Source organism: Stegostoma tigrinum, chromosome 5, assembly GCF_030684315.1.
Source record: "Stegostoma tigrinum isolate sSteTig4 chromosome 5, sSteTig4.hap1, whole genome shotgun sequence".
In the NCBI taxonomy this organism is placed as follows: domain Eukaryota; kingdom Metazoa; phylum Chordata; class Chondrichthyes; order Orectolobiformes; family Stegostomatidae; genus Stegostoma; species Stegostoma tigrinum.
In genome coordinates this window covers 94533047-94554396 of record NC_081358.1, presented here as the reverse complement: position 1 = coordinate 94554396, position 21350 = coordinate 94533047, and the positions used below count along the sequence as shown (strand labels likewise).

Below are 21350 nucleotides of genomic sequence, written 5' to 3'. Positions count from 1 at the left end.
ATGGAGAAAAGGCAAAGCATTGGAAGTGAGAGGACTTCAAAGTCCAGACATGATTATTACTATATCATGAACAGGTATAGAAAGTAATCAACAATGCAATGGAATGTTAGCCTTGATATTTAGCATACTAGAATATAAGGGATTAGAAGAAGTCTTGATTCAAGAATGGCCGAATAAACCTCAACAGTTTAGGATATCACACTTCATAGCAAGAGAGAAATTTATCAAAATGACACCCATCCTTCAGGAATAAATTTTGAGGAAGGTTGCAAACCCTGATTAGATCATCAAGGGTGATTTCACTAAAATTTTGAATATCTGAAGTAAATAGAAAAGGCAAGCACAAAGAAGCTTCTCGTTGAAAAGTTTAAGAGGAGGGAGCAGCGTCAAAATTTAGAGACAAGCCTTTCAGCAATCAAAGCAGGAAACAGGCAAAAGGTGATACCAGTTCAGAAATTTCTTCGACATAAGTATTACAATAGCATTTTACATCTGGCACACAAACAATCAACAGACTCTTGCACATGGAATTTTGGGGTCAGGTCTTCTATTTCAAGCTGCATTTCAGATGTCACTCACCCCTCAAAAAACAGATGCTAACACTTGTTCCCCATCAGCCCCACTTTCACACAACTACTAATGATAGTTAATCACACTGGCAGTTATCATCTTGCTCTTATTTCACTCCCCTCCTTCTGCAGCGCTTCATATTTCCTTGACACCACTGATATATTTTTGTTGCCGCATCTTTTGCAAGATGAAAAACATCCGTAATATCGTAAGGCCAATCAGGAGCCTACTGATTAGATGAAATCCTGATGTCAGTTTACATTTTCGCTAACCTGCATTTCTGACGATTTTGCACCCCACAAACATACAGCATGTCACATAACATGATATGTTACAGTCATTTTAAAACAAAGATTCATGGAATTTCCTTTACCAAAGATACAATGGATGGAAAGTATTCATTCGAAGTTCTTCATAAATCATTTGTGATCTCACTAAATAGTGGCAGAGGACAGGCTAAATGGCTTTCTCCTGTCCTAAGTTCACATAATTCTAAGTTAATCATGACCAATATGGACATTATCCAATTATCAGCCAAGACAGTGACTGTTGTCCAGTGAAATTCCAAGCCAGCTGTTGTAGAGTTGAGATTCACAGGACACATCATATCCAGATGAGTCAAAAACAACCACTTTTTTTTAAAATCAGAGGAGATAATAGGAACCGCAGATGCTGGAGAATCCGAGATAACAAGGTGCAGAGCTAGATGAACACAGCAGACCAGGCAGCATCTTTGGAACAAAAAAGCTGACGTTTCAGGCCTAGACCCTTCATCAGAAATGGGGCGGGTGGGAAAGAAGAGGAAAGAGGGTTCTGAAATAAATAGGAAGAGACAGGGACGCGGATCCTCCCCCTTTTCCCTATTTATTTCAGAACCCTCTTCTCCTCCCCCATTTCTGATGAATGGTCTCAGCTCGAAACATCAGCTTTCCTGCTCCTAAGATGCTGCCTGGCCTGCTGTGTTCATCCAGCTCTACACCTTGTTATCTCACTTAAATATTTTAATCACATTTCCGGCACTTAACCCAAAAACTTTTATGTATTGGCATCGTAGGCACACATCGAAAATACTCCTTCGACATTGAGGATTTCTCTCAAGAGCATGGAGTTCGAGATTCTCACCACGTTCCAGGTGAAAAAGATTATCCTCACAACCCTTTTAAATTTCCTGCCCTTATTAAATCTATGACCTCCCTTAGTCATTGCATCCTCCAAAAGGGAAAAGTGTCTTCCTGTCTATTCTATTTATGCCCATTATTTTATAAAACAAAGTCAGGTTCCTCTCAATCTTCTCAGGTCTAAAGAAAAGAACCCCAGTCTGTCCAATCTCTCTTCATTACTGAAATCCAGACAAAGTCCAGCCAAGTCTCCTCTGTATCCTCTCCTGTGCTATCATGTCCTTCCTATAACATGGATTACAGAACTGCACACAACACTCGAGCTGTGGCATAACCAACATTTAATACAGTTTCAGCACAAATTCCTTGCTCTTCAACTCTGTACCTTGATTAATAAAGTCCTCATCTAACATTTCCACACTTCATTTTCAGCAGCGGTTGATTTCTGACCCAAAACAAAAGTCATAAAAAGTCCGAAAAACAGTTTTTAATAACACTCACATATCTGCATTTGAAATTATAGATCCAACTAAGCAATGGAAGCATTCAAACATATTGCACACTTCCTGCAAGATTCACATTTACTCCATTCATATTCCACTTTTTAAGCAAGGTGAAAAAGAAAAATTAGGGAATTACAGACCATTAGCCTAATATCTGTCACGGGGAAATTGTTTTTAAATTTAAGTTTTCAAATCAAAGTTGGGGGTCACTGAAAATTTTCAGTTAATCAGAGAGATCCAGCATAGATCATGACAGGTGGTCATGTCTAACAAATCTCACTGAATTTTTTGAGGTGGTGGCTACAGTAGTGGACAGGAGGTTGTCTATGAATGTAATTGATATGGACTTCCTAAAGACATTTGATGAAGTCCGACTTAAGAGACTGTTACCTAAGGTAGAAGTCCACAGAACTGAGGTCAAATTACTAACATGGCTGGGAAATTGGTTGGGTGGCAGGCGACAAAAATATTGGGATTATGGACAGGTACTTAAATTGGCAGGCTGTGACTCTTTAACCGACGGTTCTCGATGACTGATCCAGCGACTTTACCACCACATCATCACCTCCCGTTGAATCTAGTTTATATTAAACCAACAGATCACAACAGGATAATGGGAAAAGCAGTTTATTTTCTTATACAGTGTAAATGACCTAAATATAAACATCTTGACATGAAGGAATCCACACAAGTAATAAGCACTGACTTAAGACTACAACCAAACCTTGCCCATGAATATAATGCTAAAACAGACTAATTGAAATGTAGTTCTTCGGACCAAACGTATGATTTTCATCATAACTGCGTTGGCACAGATTATGGCACGCAAAATACTGCAGGATAGGGTAGAACAGCATCCATTTAATAATTTAATGAGCAAGACGACTGACCCTGACAATTGTGTTATCACACAGATACCAACATGAATCACTTTGGTTTACACAATGAACCGAAGGTGGGTACTTTTTCAAAAAATGTAAGCAAGCAAATATCACAATACATCAAGCAATCTGGATTTCTACAAGCTAACTCAGAATAAAACTGGTCAAAACTAAAACACTAAAGTGCAAATACATGGAGGGATTAAAATTTGAAAGAAAATTTTAAGAGTTGACAATGGCTACAAGACTGTCTCACACTAATTGCCATCTATACAAAATAGCGCAGGATTAACTGATGTGGTCACAATTCACTTGATTGAGTTTGAGCAACTTGCTAATCAAACGTGATTCATGCTGCACCTCCTTACATTTTCAATTTAGACTTACAGTATTTTATGTACACAGATTTTAACCATAAAATCTCTCAAGACAATTAATCACAGCAACAAAACAGACAGGCAAACCCGAAAATCTCAATGTCAAATTAAATAGTAGTTTGCCTCGGCTGGCATAAATAATAAACCAAACATATGCTGATCCATCATAAAAAGATGAACAAACATGCAGTTTGTTGTTTAGATGGCAACACAATGTAATGACCCCTGACTGACAAGACATGCTGCAGAGCTCTTTATTACTTCCGCAACCCTAAGAGCAACAGCTTACAACTGGAAGTCAATATGCATGCATCATACCGTTGCAGTGGAGGTGCTCCCACCCAGATCGACAGCTGCTGACCTATTAAAATCTCCTTTCACAAGTTAAACAACTTAAATAAATGTCAATCTCTCACACTAAAACCTCAACTCCTATTGACAGTACTGCTATGTTATGCTAAGAACGTACCTTGCATATTTCCACATGTAGAAAGCAATCATCTACGGCAAATACATGTTTATACGACACACATTTATCAACGTACTTCGGTTTTGCAAAACTATTTTCCGATTACTTACAGAACTGCATGTCGATGGTCGAATGTTGCACCACCTGTACCATCCTCTGGATCCGTCTCTCCCCCTGAGCTGCTTTCGGTGGCATCGGAATCGAACGCCCTCTCCGAAGTCCTGAGCTTTGCAGTCACGCTAGTCACCAGTTTCAGCAGACTCTCAGAAACAGCTCGATCTTTCACAAAAGCAGAGAAAGTGTCCCCACTTAGCGAAGATAGCAAACATTTCTTACTCTCGCCAGATCGGAGGGAAGAGCTCGGACTGGAGAAAGTGTCTCCTTTACCGCATTTTGAGTCCGTTCTTGGAAAACTTCTCAACGATGAGCGGACTAGCAGGTCGTTGTTCCCGTGAAAGGTGCTTCCATGTTTATTATTACTGCTATTAAGAAATGTTTCGGTGAAAGAAGAAGAGAACTGTTTTAAACTGTGTTCCACTAAACCTGCCAGCTGCTGCTGGGCATGGCGTTCTACCTGCTTAGCTTGTACTACCTGCAAACGCTTGCAGAGTCGATGAGCCCTGCTCCTGATCTCAGCTTGTTTACCGATAACTAATAAACTCTGAGCACTCACCTCATCTTGGCTAACATTAATAGTATTGTGACTACCATGAGTATTACAACTGAGACTATTACAGTTATTGTGGTGGTTAATAATGTCACCGGAAGTACTGTTTATTCTATCGATATGTTTTTTGTTTTGATTATCAGTCCCCGCACAATTAGGATTTATTTCGCCGTAGCGAGCTTTAAGTGAACTTCCCGCCGGTTTGCTGGCATGAAATTCGGTTCGACACCCGTACTCGAGACCGGGGATTTTGCTGCTGCCTTTGGGTAGTAGGCCGGGATCGGAGGTGGCAGTGTTGCTACTTTTCTGCAGCTGGGAGCAGCGGTTTTTATCCGGATTCCCCTTGCCAGACAAAGCCGAGTTCAGCGCGATGGCGCCGTTACTCCGATGAATACCGCAGCCGCCCGAAGCTTTGTTGCTGCCGTTCACCAAGCCAGGGTCGCAGCTGAGGCAAGGCACTTCTTTAGTCAGGCCGTTGCTGGCAGGGTTAGATATCGCGGCTTTGCCCCTTTCCTTGTCCTCGCCGACCGTACTGGAAAAAGATCCATCGGAATTCATTCCGACCTGGCGTCTGCCGCAGAGCCGCGAGGCTTCCCTGTTTAGGCCAAGACCGGGGATTGCCGTAGAACTCACCCCCGGCTCCTGCGGCTCCCCGGCCTGGTGGTGACGATGGTACCGGCGGTGAGGAGAATGGTGGTGGTGGTTGTGATGGTTGTGGTGATTATAGTTATTTGTCTCGGGCTGTTTGTTGCCTCCTCCTCGGGCGGCTGCCGTGCCCCTCTCGCCGCGGTGGTAAGATGGAGGCTGGGGCTCGGGGCGCCGCCGTACTCTGGTCGGCCGGGCCAAAAACAGAGAGTCCATACGGTCAACCGAGAAATATAAAGGGCCGGCGAGTTTATTATTTTTATTATTATCCACCCCTTCGCCTAAAGTGCCATTTGTGGCCGAAGAGGAAGGTGGCGAGGACGCAGCTGAAGGGGGCGACGACGAAAGCAGCGGCAGTGGTGATGACGACACGGCCAAGTTGAATCCGTGTTGCTGGTGCCGCACTTCGCCAGCGCTTTCACTCACAGCCGGGGAAACCATTCCCTTCAAGCGGCCGGCGGCCATCTTGTTTTTCCACCTCTTCCCCTCCCCCACCCTCCCATCTGTAATTCTCCACCCCTCCCCCATCCACACCCTCTTAACCGCGCTGGCTTCTCTCCACCCCCACCCTCTCATCACTCTCTCTCCCTCCACCCTCCTCCATCAATAGATTGTTTTCCCCCACCCCCGCTGTACCCGCCACAAAATGGCGCCTACGGTTGTGCACGGGAAAAAACGCGCGCACCAGCCATTCCAACGGACAATCTAGGTCAAAGCATAGGGACAAAAAAAAGGCACGCGAATTGTAACGTTCAGTTTACAGTTATTTCTTGTTCCATTCACTTAAAACCCTTTTCTTCCCCTTCTCCAACGCTGCTTTGGAGGCTAAAGTAGAGGCAAGATGCGAATCCACAACCTTCAACTATAGTGCTGGTAAAGATTTTTTGTTTGTTTCACTGCTTCAATTTAATTAAAAGGACACATGAACATAGCAATAGGTAATAGGGAAAGAAATGTCATTTATAACAAAGGTCGCATTGTGCATAACGTTCAATAATTACCATCTACAAAATGCACGGAGATACTAACAAGAGAATGAGGTGTACTGAACCACTATTTATTGTGTAGGGTGATGTTAGATCCTGTAACTATTTTGCTTCACGGCCCATCGATCAGGCTGATGGTTGCAGGAACAGACAGCGACATCCTGACTTGTTCTTGTAACCTTTCCAATTGACAATAAGAAGCAACAGATACTTACTTGCAGTCCTATTCCTGCAGCACTTTCTGTTGTTATATTACAGTAAAACTAAATTAGATGGAGGTCGCAAGATACTTCAGACAGCATATTAAAAAAAGTAACAAAAAACATTTGAAGTAAATGACCAAAATATTGAGGATCTTGAAGGAGGAAAAGTGAAGGGGATGAGAAAGCTGAGGCAACTGAAAACGTGACCACACATGATTGATGATTAAATTGGGAATGCTCACAAGGTCAGAACCCAATTCAAAAATAGACAAATACCAGGCAGTTATAGGATTTCAAAATAAAGGGACAAATCTTGATAATTTTAGTCATCGTTTGAGAACCACTCGATGTATGGGAGCAGACGGCAAGAGGGGAACAGGATTAAGTGCGAATTAAGGCACAGACCAGCAGTTTGAATGACCAAGCTGGCGGAAAGGACGATTCCTTATTTCAGTCCAAAGTGTTATGCCTCTTAGTCTCAGCCTAGCCCAACTAGAAAAATATTCTTCCTGCATGCACCTTAAATCGATCCCCATGAGAACCGTGTCTTTGAACATGACCAATAATTCTTCCAGAGAGAACAGTGAATCAAGATTTAATTTTTCCTCATAGGAAAGTCCCTCCATCCCAAAATTAGTTTGGTTAACCTTAATTGCATTCCTTGTTCAGCACATATCTTTGCTTAGGTATGGAGACCGAAACCATATACAATACTGCAGGTGTGGTCTCTTACCAAGGCTTTACAGAAATTGCAGTAAGACATCTCAACACCTGTAACTCTCATAATAAATGTAACTTTGCCTTCTAGGGTTTTGGCACAATAGTAGTGTCTCCATCTGGACTCCAAGGGCAGGTTTTAAGTCCCAACTACCCTAAAAATGTGTTACAATTTGCTCAAACAAATTGATTAAAATAACAAGAGCAGATGGACGATTTTATGGCTGTTATGACAAAATAATATTCCAACATCTTGCTCAAAGTCCAGCTTACAGTCCAACCGACTACTGATACATGTCCTACATTCTCTCCAATTTTTTCTTCTGTTCAGACCTCAGTGGTTCTACGCAATAGTGATGTCCAAAACCAGACATCAGCATGCAGACTTTTTGCACAGCAATGCAATTTAGAGCAAAAGTCAAATGTGTCATATCCTTTCTGAATAGCCTGTCCAAATATCTATCATTTGACTTAATTGATTACAGTATCTGAACATTAACTTGGTGACCTCTCCAAGTTACTTTTAAAATCACAATTTCCCAACGTTTAAGAAATATACTTTCATGTTTTTCCTACACAGTGGGTAACCTCTCATTTCTCCACATTGCATTTCATGTAGCAGATTTTTGACCATTCACTTCACCTCTCCAAATCCCCTTGATAGTCTTTGTATCCTCTTCATGACAGAGACTACCATCTAGTTTTGTGTCATCTGCATACTTTGCATTATTACACTGCATGCTCTCAGCTAAATCACTGAAACATAGATGGCACCCAAGCACTGACCCTTGCAGTACCCCACATCATAGCCTGCCAATCTGAAAATGATCCCTTTTACTCCAACTATGTTTGTCTTTTAACCAGTTGTCATTCTATGCTATTATATGAACTTTAGGTGCTCTATTTATCTTCAACTTCCTATGTGTGGGACCTTATCAAAAAGCCTTTGGAGAACCCAAACATAACACATCCACCAGTTCTGTTATTTATTCAACTCGTTAGATCCCCAAAGAAAAGAATCTGGCTTTGCCAAACATGAATGCTAGTGAATATTCTGGGCATTCAGACACCTTAGTTACTCTTTTGAAAAAAGAAAAATTCTATAAATTCTGTCCTGGGGCATGTTCTTCACTTTGCATTCTCATCTCTTCTAGCCATAGCCTAGCACTATACAGATATCATTGCATGCATTTCTGTCTTCATCAGTTGTCTTGCCATTTACTCAATCTTGCCCAACAGTAGCCCTTCCTCCTCTATTTCCTCAGATATGACACTCCCTAAAACCCCAGCCCCATGGTTTTTGGTAAAATCTGTTCCAAACATAACCCTTATGCAAAATATTTTTCTCACCTTTATGTGGACCGTAACAATTGGATCCTGCATCTTAACACATCAAGTTCATCTCTGCGCCTGAGCATTGGGTACAGCAACACAGTCTTCTGTTTTCACAGTCTCAGCTGCGTGGTATCAGGGTAAACCCGAAGGCTTTCTATAGGTTTTTAAGGAATAAAAGAATGACGAAAGTAAGATTAGGCCCAATCAAGGATAGTAGTGGGAAGTTGTGTGTGGACTCAGATGGGATAGGGGAAGCGCTAAATGAATATTTTTCATCAGTATTCACTCTAGAAAACGACAATGTTGTCGAGGAGAATACTGAGATACAGGCTACGAGACTAGGTGGGATTGAGGTTCACAAGGAAGAGGTATTAGAAATCCTTCAGAAGGTGAAGATAGACAAATCCCCTGGGCCGGATGGGATTTATCCTTGGATCCTCTGGGAAGCCAGGGAGGAGATTGCCGAGCCTTTGGCATTGATCTTTAACTCGTCATTGTCTACAGGAATAGTGCCAGATGACTGGAGGATAGCAAATGTGGTTCCCCTGTTCAAGAAGGGGAGTAGAGACAACCCTGGTAATTATAGACCAGTGAGCCTTACCTCAGTTGTTGGTAAAGTGTTGGAAAAGGCTACAAGGGATAGGATTTATAATCGTCTAGAAAAGAATAAATTGATTAGGGATAGTCAGCACGGTTTTGTTAAGGGAAGGTCGTGCCTCACAAACCTTATTGAGTTCTTTGAGAAGGTGACCAAACAGGTAGATGAGAGTAAACCGGTTGATGTGGTCTATATGGATTTCAGCAAGGCGTTCGATAAGGTTCCCCACAATAGGCTATTATACAAAATGTGGAGGAATGGAATTGTGGGAGATATAGCACTTTGGATCGGAAATTGGCTTGCTGAAAGAAGACAGAGGGTGGTAGTTGATGGGAAATGTTCATCCTGGAGATCAGTTACTAGTGGTGTACCGCAAGGGTTGGTGTTGGGTCCACTGCTGTATGTCATTTTTATAAATGACCTGGATGAGGGCATAGAAGGATGGGTTAGTAAATTTGCAGACGACACTAAGGTCGGTGGAGTTGTGGATAGTGACGAAGGATGCTGTAGGTTGCAGAGAGACGTGGACAAGCTGCAGAGCTGGGCTGAGGGGTGGCAAATGGAGTTTAATGCAGACAAGTGTGAGGTGATGCACTTTAGTAGGAGTAACCAGATGGCAAAGTACAGGGCTAATGGTAAGATTCTTAGCAGTGTAGATGAGCAGAGAGATCTCGGTGTCCATGTACACAGATCCTTGAAAGTTGCCACCCAGGTTGACAGGGCTGTTAAGAAGGCATACAGTGTTTTAGCTTTTATTAATAGAGGGATTGAGTTCCGGAACCAAGAGGTTATGGTGAAGCTGTACAAAACTCTGGTGCGGCTGCACTTGGAGTATTGTGTACAGTTCTGGTCACCGCATTATAAGGAGGATGTGGAAGCTTTGGAAAGGGTGCAGAGGAGATTTACTAGGATCTTGCCTGGTATGGAGGGAAGATCTTACGAGGAAAGGCTGAGGGACTTGAGGCTGTTTTCATTAGAGAGAAAGTGGTTGAGAGGTGACTTAATTGAAACATATAAAATATTCAGAGGGTTAGATAGGGTGGATAGGGAGAGCCTTTTTCCTAGGATGGTGACGGCGAGCATGAGGGGGCATAGCTTTAAATTGAGGGGTGAAAGATATAGGACAGATGTCAGAGGTAGTTTCTTTACTCAGAGTAGGAAGGCAATGGAACGCTTTGCCTACAACGGTAGTAGATTCGCCAACTTTAAGTACATTTAAGTTGTCATTGGACAAGCATATGGACGTACATGGAATAGTGCAGGTTAGATGGGCTTGAGATCGGTATGACAGGTCGGCACAACATCGAGGGCCGAAGGGCCTGTACTGTGCTGTAATGTTCTATGTATCATGTCTATTGCCTGACTATTCTGTCCCATGCTGTCTCTAAATTCCTTTCAACTCCTCCTCTCCCCACTGCACTCCGAGTGGCTTCCTGTCCCATGGTCAGTCAAATTTGTCACATCACAGGTCAAGGCTCCTCTATTCCCATGCTTTTGTTTCACTTTTACTGTCTGACTTGCAATTATACCCTCAAGTCCCTGATCACTGATCAACTTTGACCATACCAACTCGTGATACAACAGCTTTCTGGAACCAAGTGTTTCGGTAGCCTTCCCTCTGCCTTACATGTCACATTGCAGTTCAGATTTTGAGCTGAAGTTCTTCAAGATGCAGACACTTAGCGATGGTATCCATGACACATTAACTCTGGTCATCTTTACTTATGTTAATTGAAATATGTTCACTGTTTAAAATTTACACAGTTTCAGCCTCGCCTAACTTCCATCACATCAACCTCCTTTTCTGCATGGGAAGCTGTTCTACTGGGAAACCTTCATATTTCTATTTTTTGAAAAGCAAAGTCAGCTTTGCTAAACTGGAGAAACGTGCTTAAAGTAGTTAGCTTATTAACGAGTTACAGCTGTTTTCAGAGCAACATATCCTTGTTGAAAACTGTAAGAAACTCTTTTCAAATGGTAAGAGTTAGTTAGTTACAAATGTATATTTAAAAAAAATCAGAACTAACAAAAATTGACCCTCAAGATCACCTCACTCAACTCCTGGAATACACACAGTGCAGACATAAACGTGATCAAACCAGATTAATTTCTCTTGCTAGGGTGAGAGAGAGAGAGGAGAGAGTTAGTGCTAAGGAAAGGATTTTGGAGTGGAATCTGAAAACAATGACTGTAGACTTCACAACATATAATTGGAAAACTTCTGCTCATACAATACTGGACATCAGATGAATTGTCTGATAACTTAACAATTGAAGTTGTCGAGATAGATGGTGTTAAGATTGAGTTGGTAATTGCAGCCTAAATGTAAAAGGTACTTTTGTGTTTTTACATGATGTCACCTTTGAGGAACATGAAGGTGAGAAATAAGAGACTAAGGACAGATGATTGAGTCAATAGGCACAACTGTTGGAGCAGGAAGAGAGGCCATTGCTAGCTTCATTTAGATGAAACTGGAACCAGTTGAGAGCAGTTTCTCCACCTCAGCGGAACAGAAGTTTGCGAAACATGCCCATTCAGGGCTGGGACGTGTTCAGCCTACTAAGCTAATGGAAAGGAGGGAATTCTCAGAAGCAGTTGATCAGATTTCATGAACAGTCTTGGAGCTCCTCATACAAGAGGAGAGCAGGTGAAAGGAACCAAAGGTGGTCAGTCATTTCAAGAACCAGACAATATAATCATCCCGAGCTGAAAGCAGAGGAGTCCTGGAGAGTCTCTGGACCAAGATACCCTTTGCCTTCTAGGGTTTCATGGCACAGATTCAAGTCCCATCGACCCAAGCATGTGTTATGATCTGTTATAATGGGCCTTTGAGTCTGTGGATCCACTGTGTGAGAAAGAAAAACTGACATTATGGTACAATGGCTAAGTTTTGGTTGTTGAGTACTTTTCTCCTCTATGTAAAAATAGATGTGAATTTTTAGGGGATAGTCCAAAGGTTTAAGGCAGCATAGATTATCCTGGTGTGTTGTGGACACTTCATTTGACCAAGATGAACACATGCAGGAAGTGTCACTAGCAGCAGAAACTTGAGCTTCTTGTCGAGTGACAGCTACAACCACTTCATTCTGAACTTCAAGGACACCTTTAAAGGAATGATAACATCACAAGTTAAGTTCATTGCCATGGTGACTGGTGAAATTTAAATTTGATTTTTTAGAAGTGAAAATCTGGAATGTGTGCTTGTCTCAAAGTACATTAAACTATCCTATATTGTGGTGAAAACCTATCTGGGAAAGAAATCTGGAATTCATACCCCATCTGGCAGATGTAACAACAGACTCTCAACAATGTGGGGCAATCTCAACTGTGCTGAATTGGCCCAGTAAACCAAGAGCACTTGGTGATGGGCAACGAATGCAAGCCTTATCTGTCATGTCCATATTCTATGAAAGAATAAAATTGGAGACATCGAGCAAATGTAAGATCAGACAGTCTGAATGTTTAAGACAGGCAGCACAGGTTTTTGGAATCGATCTCACTAAGCAATTTTTTTTTCCCTGGTACAGGTAATGTCCACCCCTGGACCAGGCAGCCCAAGCCCTGTGAAGAATGGGAAGAAAGAAAAGTCTTCTGTTTTGGACACTACTGAGAGTGATAGTTCCCTAGATGAATGCAGCCAGAAGAGCTAAGTTTGTGGCACAATAATGTGGCTCAGCAGTACTCAGGTTCATGACATACCATGTGTCTCGGCTGTATGGGAACTGCTACAGGGGAAAGAGTGGAAAGCAAATAGTGGAATGGTTGGAACAAACAGACATTTCTGCTCTCATAGAAGTGACTCCACCAGGGTCAAGAACGCCACTGAAAGGTTACAGGCTATTCTCTTAAAAAAAAGGGTAGTGTGGTCCACATTAGTACCAATAACATAGACATAAAGGGAAATGAGGTTCCAAAAGTAGTTTCTGGGGCATCAGGACCTCTTCAAGGAGAATAAGTCACAGCTTAGCGGAATCAGGCTGTATCACTTGAGAGATTTGCAAGTGCTGTTGGAGCAGGTTTGAATTATGTGGTTGGGAGGGTGACAAAGAGAAAGAATTCAGATGGAGGAAAAATTGTTTTGGTGATGTGAACTGGAACATTACAAAGAAAAATAGTTACTGGACTTGAAACATTAATACAGACATTCTCTCTCTCCCCCCCTCCCCACAGATGCTGCCAAACCTGTTGAGTCTCTTCCACACTTCATACTTTTTTCAGATCAATTATTTGGTTTTATTTAACTGTTAGGAGGAGTCATTTGTATAGCACAAAGCAGCATTACATTAGGCAAGGTATAAATTAAAAATTATCAGTTATTTCAAATACTGAATATATAAACATTAAATTTATATAAATGTATATTCATTGGGTAGATCTCATAAATACGAATGCTGTAGGGAATGCTTTCCTGAATAGTTTGGTAGAGGAGTGTGTTAAGGAACCAGCTTGGAACAGGATGTTTTAGGTTGAATATTATGCAATGAGAAAAAGATACTGGTAATCTTGCCACCAGGTAGTTTTTTTTGTAAAGAGTGACCATAATTCAGAGACCGTTTCCAAATGTCATGAACAATCTAATACTAGGGCTCTTATTTCTAAACAAAGCAAGTCATGAGATACAAGGTGCCAATTGGCTACACAGGACTGGGAAAATATATCAACAGGTATGACAGCCAACAAGCCATAGCTAGTATTTAACATGGTGGCAAATTTGGCACTCTGGCTAAACATACTATAATAGAAAAGCACTGGACCAATCACTGGGGCTGAAAGTTGAAATTTCCAGGGTCTCATGTGATGCATCTCAGTGTTGCAAGAGAAATAGATAGTGACAACCATTATCAAAATTATAGAGATTCTGGAATGGTGCACTATTTCAGAAAAGGAGGCACACAGAAAATCAGCGTGACATCAGCAGCAGGGAATTATTGGAATCTCTGATTCAGGATATGATAATTCAGTGCTAAAAAGTTCTTACTTGGAAAGAGTCAATGTGGATTAATGCAAGGAAAAAACACTTGATAAACTTTTTTTTGGGAGTGTGTTACTGGCAGATAAGGAGTCATCAATGGACATGGTTTACTTGATTCTTCAGAAGGCTTCTAATAAGTCTGACTCAGCTGGTTAGTCAAAATTAGGGCAAATGGGATAACACACTCACATAACAAAGCGTCAAGCTGAATGAACACAGCAGGCCAAGCAGCATCTTAGGAGCACAAAAGCTGATGTTTTGGGACTAGACCCTTCATCAGAAATTCTTTTCTGTTAAAGGGTCTAGGCCCGAAACGTCAGCTTTTGTGGTCCTAAGATGCTGCTTGGCCTGCTGTGTTCATCCAGCTCTACACTTGGTTATCTCAGATTCTCCAGCATCTGCAGTTCCCATTATCTCTAACACACTCACATAGATTAACACAGAACATAGAACATTACAGCACAGTACAGGCCCTTCGGCCCTCGATGTTGTGCCGACCTGCCATACCAATCTGAAGCCCATCTAACCTACACTATTCCATGTACGTCCATATGCTTGTCCAATGACGACTTAAAATGTACTTAAAGTTGGCGAACTACTACTGTTGCAGGCAAAGTGTTCCATACCCTTACTACTCTCCAAGTAAAGAAACTACCTCTGACATCTGTCCTATATCTTTCACCCCTCAATTTAAAGCTATGCCCCCTCGTGCTCACCGTCACCATCCTAGGAAAAAGGCTCTCCCTATCCACCCTATCTAACCCTCTGATTATTTTATATGTCTCAATTAAGTCACCTCTCAACCTTCTCTCTAACGAAAACAGCCTCAAGTCCCTCAGCCTTTCCTCGTAAGATCTTCCGTCCATACCAGGCAACATCCTAGTAAATCTCCTCTGCACCCTTTCCAAAGCTTCCACATCCTTATAATGCAGTGACCAGAACTGTACGCAATACTCCACGTGCGGCCGCACCAGAGTTTTGTACAGCTGCAGCATAACCTCTTGGTTCCGGAACTCGATCCCTCTATTAATAAAAGCTAAAACACTGTATGCCTTCTTAACAGCCCTGTCAACCTGGGTGGCAACTTTCAAGGATCTGTGTACATGGACACCGAGATCTCTCTGCTCATCTACACTGCTAAGAATCTTACCATTAGCCCAGTACTTTGCATTCCGGTTACTCCTACCAAAGTGCATACCTCACACTTGTCCGCATTAAACTCCATTTGCCACCTCTCAGCCCAGCTCTGCAGCTTATCTATGTCTCTCTAACCTACAACATCCTTCGTCACTATCCACAACTCCACCGACCGATTGGTTAACAGAAAGAAAGTAAAGTAGGACTATAAACATTACATATTTATCAGGCCTTTACTGGTGGAGTACTGTAAGGATTAGTGCTTGGACCCCGACTGTTCAGAATCAACATCAAAAGTAACTTGGCAATTGTTGCACATCACCAACCTCCATTATGTCTGTGACAGGATAAATTGAGGTTTCAGGAGGATTTAGACATGCTGAATCTGTGGTCAAGAACATGGCAAATGGAATATAGAGTGTGAGGTTATTCACTTTGGTCAGGGGAGTAGAGTAGTTCTCGAAATGCATGGGAGTTGGAAAAGCATTCATGGCTCAAGGGATCAGCATGTCTTGGTTCATAGGTCACTGAAAGAAAACATGCAGGTGCAATAAGTAACTGGGAATAAAATGGTATGCTGGCCTTCATAACATGATGATTTTAAGGCAGGAAACAGGAAGATTTGCTTCATTTATATGGAATCTTGATGAGGCTACCTTAGAGTAGTCTGTGCAGTTATGGTCCTTTTGCCAAAGGACAAATGTACCTGCAGTACAGAGTGTACAGATGTTCTGTGGATTAATACTGAGACTGTGGGACTGTTCTGAAGACAGATGAAGGAGACAGTGCTGGCATTCTCTGGAGGTTTAATCGATGAGATGTGATCTCAACGAAGTATCCAAATTCTTACATGGCCACAGAGGTGTTTACTTGATGGTCAAAAAAATTATGAAGTCTATTCACAACAGTGTCTTTTCTAGCTCATTATATATCAAAAACATACAAAATTTTTTACAGGATGGGACCAGTTTTGGAGTGGAAAGGTGTTGGAATTATGTCTAGAACCAGGTAGACATGATTAGATGAGAGGCAAACCATTTAGTTTAGATGAGATGGAATTTCTTTGGAGTTCAGCCTTGAAATTCTGTACCATCAGAGGGCTGAGGAAGCTCAGAGTATGCTCAAGAGAGAGATTGATAGATTCTTAGATATTAATCGGATAAAGGGATGTAGAGTTAATATCCTAAGAGATCACCCAGTGAAAGACCACATTTTCATTCTGGATCTGTCAAACTGAAATGGAAGTTAGACTGCTAAAAGTGAAAAATCAGGAGAGTTTGAAAATTAACTTGCATATTTCTGACTTGTACAATGCAATTCTGGCTTTCAAGGCAGCAAGAGGGAGAATTTAAGTGTAAGTAGCATCAAGAGTCCCAAGTCAAGGAAATTCTGCCTGACAACAGCCATCTGATCGGTTGAGCTGCAGCGTAAGTTGAGAAACATCCAGAAAGAAAACGGTCTCCCTCTCCATATGGAAGAAAGACAGGGAGAATGAAATAATCATTCTAAAACAAGAGGTCGAGGTTCACTTGATGAAACAAATTAAAGGTTAACTGTCACCCTGCAGACAACAATGCGTCAGGATTACAAAATCAGAAAGTCTTGAGGAAAAAATAGCTTCAGAATTAGTAGGAACCATCCACAATCTCATCACTTCAGGTGACCTCCCACCCCCCAGCATCCAACCTCAACGTTCCCCAACCTCTCACCGCTTGCTTCTACCTCTTTCCCAAAATCCACAAACCTGACTACCCTGGTCAACCCATTGTCTCCGCCTGCTCCTGCCCCACCGAACTTCTCAATTTATTTCAACTCCATTTTCTCCTCTTTGGTCCAGCAACTCCTCACCTATATCCATGACACCACCCATGCCTTCCACCTCCTCCAAAACTTCTGATTCCCCAGTCCCCAAACCTCATCTTTACCATGGACATCCAGTTCCTATACACCTGCATTCCCCATGCAGATGTCCCAAAGACCCTCTGCTTCTTCCTGTCCCGCAGGCCCAACCAGTCCCCCTCCACCGACACCCTCATTCGCCTAGCCAAACTCATCCTCACCCTTAACTTCTCTTTCAATGCCTGCCTCTTTGTAGATTACATGGAACAATCCCTCTTTCGTAGTTACACCGGCCCTAAACTTCACCCCTTCCTCCGTCACATCGATGACTGTATCGGCACCACATTGTGTTCCCACGAGGAGCTCAACCAGTTCATCCACTTCAACACCTTCCACCCCAACCTTAAGTTCATCTGGACCATCTCTGATACCCCTCTCTACTTCCTGGACCTCGGTTGCCAGAGATGGAAAAAACCTGGAAATTGATATCCATTTCAAGCCCATTGACTCCCACAGCTACCTGTAATACACCTCCTCCCACCCACCTTCCTGCAAAAATGCCATCCCAATTCCCACTTCCTTCACCTCTGCCACATCTGCTCCCAGGATGAGGCATTCCACTCCCAAACATCTCAGATGTCCTTGTTTTTCAAGAACAGCAACTCCACCCTAGTGTGGTCGACAATGCCCTCAACCATGTCTCCTGCAATTCATTCCTCACACCCCCTCCTCACAACAACAGCCAAAACAGAAACCCCTCATCCTCACGTACCACCCCACTAACCTCCAGATCCAATGCATCATCCTCTGACACTGCCGCCATCTGCAATCCAACCCCAAAGACATTTTTCCTTCCCCACCCTTAGCAGCTTTCCAGAGGGATCAATCTCTCCGTGACTCCCTTGTCTGCTCCACACTCCCCTCCAACCCCACTACACCTGGCACTTTTCTCTGCAACTGCAGGAAGTGCTACACCTGCCCCCTCACCCCCATGCCAGGCACCAAGACCTTCCACATCAAGCACATGTTCCAGATGTGGCCTTCTGTACATTGGGGAAACCAAGCAGAGGCTTGGGGACCGCTTTGCAGAATACCTACGCTCAGTTCGCATTAAACAACTGCCCTTCCCATTCCGCAGACGACAGGTCCATCGTGGGCCTCCTGCAGTGCAGTAACGATGCCACCTGAAGGTTGCAGGAACAGCACCTCATATTTTGCTTGGGAACTCTGCAGCCCAATGGTATCAATATGGACTTCACAAGCTACAAAATCTCCCTCTCCCTAACGCATCCCTAAACCAACCCAGCTTGCCCTGCCTCCCTAACCTGTCCTTCCTCCCACCTCAAGCCTCACCACCATCTCCGACTGATGAGCCTCATCCCAGCCCCTCGACCTGTCTGTCCTCCCTGGACTGACCTATCCCCTAACTCCCCACCAACACTCAACTTTACTGGCTTCACCCCCATTTCTTTGGCCTGTCCGTCTCCTGTCCACCTATCTTCCCCTTTATCCATCTGTCTACCTCCCCCTATTTATTTCAGAATCCCCTTGCCCTCCCCCATTTCTGGAGGAGGGTCTAGGCCTGAAACGTCACATTTCCTGCTCGGCCTGCTGTGTTGATCCAGCTCTACACATTATTATCTCAAAAAAAAAGATTTCCATCTTGCAGCCAAGATTTTTGATCTTCGGAATTTTGTTTATCATGTATAGATTCCTTTTGACACTCAGTATGTGCTATAATGTCTTTTGTCTAAATGTTTTTGTATTAGGGAGTACAATAGCAAAGTAGGCTCGAGGTACTAAATAGCCCATTCCAGCTCATGTTCCTTCCTCAACTCTATTCCAGTAAGGTGGTGGTCTCATTTTTAGCACCACTGGGCTTTCTTACCCACCCAAGATTTCTCAAATCATCTGAAGGCTTTGATAAGAATACTGAGGAATTAATGTCATATAGTTTTCAACCTCCATAACAAAATTTTATCACCACTCGCATGGTCCTTCCCTACCACTATGTCGATAAACACGACTGAGAAAACTTTGAAGTCTCATCTGAAGTGGATAAGCCAAAATCCTCTCCAGCACAAAGACCACCAACAGAATATCAGCTGCCTCTAGGATTCTCTCAACTCAGGGAAATGTCAAAATTCTCATTAGTGCATTTGTTACATGCAAACTGACCAAGTTCCAATGTTCCCCTAGCAGGATCCTAAAGCTCCACCTACTAAAAACTTGCGACTGGAAGTCAAACAGCTGTCTTTGACTTTGACTGGCTCAGATCCATGCAGCTCCAATTTAAAGTTCTCATCCTTAGGTTAAAATTCCTCATGGCTTACTCCCATCCGAGAATCAGAAAAGTTGTATAGGACAGACTGGATGACAAATCCAGAGACCTGAATTAAGGACCAAGAGACAAACGTTGAAATTTTGCCAGTGCGGCTAGGGAATTTTACAACAATTAAATATACAAGAAATAAAAAAGCCAGCATCAGTAATGAGGACTGAAAAATTACTATATGGTTGCAAAAATCCAATCTGCTGCAATGAATGGCTTTTCAAGCATCTCTGTCTATACATGACTCCAGACTATTGCAGCATGCTTGTCTCTTAACTGGATGATGAAGTCACCTTGTAAGCTTCATGGCTGTATTCAAGGAGCTAGTGTACCACGACATTCAAAAGCAACTGGTGGTGTGCCATGATTTCTATTTTTGCAAGTGATGCACACATCCTATAAATGAATTGAAAACAGCAACATGAACATTTCCACAACCTTCAGAACTTCTACTCCCATTCTGACCGCTTATGTATTTGGACACCCTTCTTCCCACGATCGACTGCTGGACTTCCAATGTTTGACCCCTATGATTTTCCCCGTAACTACTACTCCTTAAAGCTCACTGTTTCACACAAACATTTGGTCATTTTCATTCTTTGACTTTTTTGTAAAAGAAGTTGAGGCATATGTTGACCATGACAAAAGCAAGCACTGTAGTAACAGGAGAAGAACTGGGTATTTGTTAGAGGCTTGGAGTCTGTGAAGGAAGAGATTTATTGCATAAGGTATTATTTAAGCCAACTGTTGAAAAAAGCACATTCGGTGAGAGAAGTTTGCAGAGTTTGGGGTGGGGTGGGGAGAAGGGGTGAAGCAAGATTTTGATTTACCTATGTGTTTGGGAGGAAGAATTTCTAGATGGGAAATAAGCAAGTCAGATTTTGATTTGTAAGCTTTGGATTGGTTTCAAGTCATGAAGCTTACGCAAGAAATGGGGTAGTGGCAATGTAACAGATATTTCAGTTGATTTTCCAACCCCCACCATAAACGGTGATTCAGTGGTTAACATTGCTGCTTTACAGTGCCAGGGTCCTGGGTTCAATTCCACTTTCGGGCAACTGCGTTTGGGTGTGGGTATGGAGTTTGCATATTCTCCCCGCGTGTGCACGTGTTTCCTCCAGGTGCTCCAGTTTCCTCCCACAACCCAAAGATGTGCAGGCTAGGTACATTGGCCATGTTAAATTGCCCATCGTGTTCATGGTTTTGTAGATTAGGTGGGTTATACGGGAATGGGTTTGGGTGGGATTCTCCAAGGGTGAGTGTGGACTTGTTGGGCTAAAGGGCCTGTTTCCACACTGTAGGGATTCTATGAAACAAAGTGCAGCAAATGAATGTTGACTCACTCCTTTCGAGTGAGTTGAAACATGTCAATTCCCCCCCCCCCCCCAAATTGTAGTGGTGAGGGGAAAATACACTATTAACTAATTGAGAAATGAAATTAAAGCATTTCATCTGGTAATCAACCAGCAGCTGCTGCACAAAACTGGATATGGACTGAAATGAAAAGATACATTGATCAAAGCAAGACAAGGGAAAGTCTGACTCTGCTGTTCCCAGTGACTGAAAACTTGAGTATTCAGTCTTTCCTACAGTTCCTGTTCAAGCAGTAGAGCTTATCACAGCACCATGACCCTGCCAACAAGTGACACCTTCCAACATGAGGCTGCACAAGGATGCGGCCAAAAAGAATTCACGAGTTAATTCGGAAGCTCTAGAAAACACTTCTGACTCAATTATTTGTGTACACACACATTGTAAGAGCCACATTACAAGTGAATGCCAGAAAAGCCCCGATTTTTAAAAACACCTCAAACCCAAACTATAAAATTAAGATCTTGTGAATATTGGAAATAAAATCTAGGGAGGAGAGGTGCTGCATGGGAATAGAGTAAAAATAAAATTCAGATTTTCACTTGCTGAATCAATAAATTCCTAAAAGCCAGCAATTAGACTCAAACAAAAACAATTAAGGCTTGGCCGTGATTTGTGTTAGTTATCATC

The 21350-nt window shown here is 42.6% G+C and overlaps 1 protein-coding gene across 1 annotated transcript in view; it reads right to left on the bottom strand.

Annotated features, from left to right (window-relative positions):
* LOC125451781 (KAT8 regulatory NSL complex subunit 1-like) overlaps positions 1-5728 on the bottom strand; it is a 128375-nt gene extending 122647 nt beyond the window's left edge. The window contains exon 1 of the mRNA XM_048529345.2: positions 4029-5728. Coding sequence (XP_048385302.1) covers positions 4029-5695 — 1667 coding nt within the window. The 5' untranslated portion in view covers positions 5696-5728. The remainder of the gene's footprint in view (positions 1-4028) is intronic.
* Positions 5729-21350: the final 15622 nt, after the last annotated feature.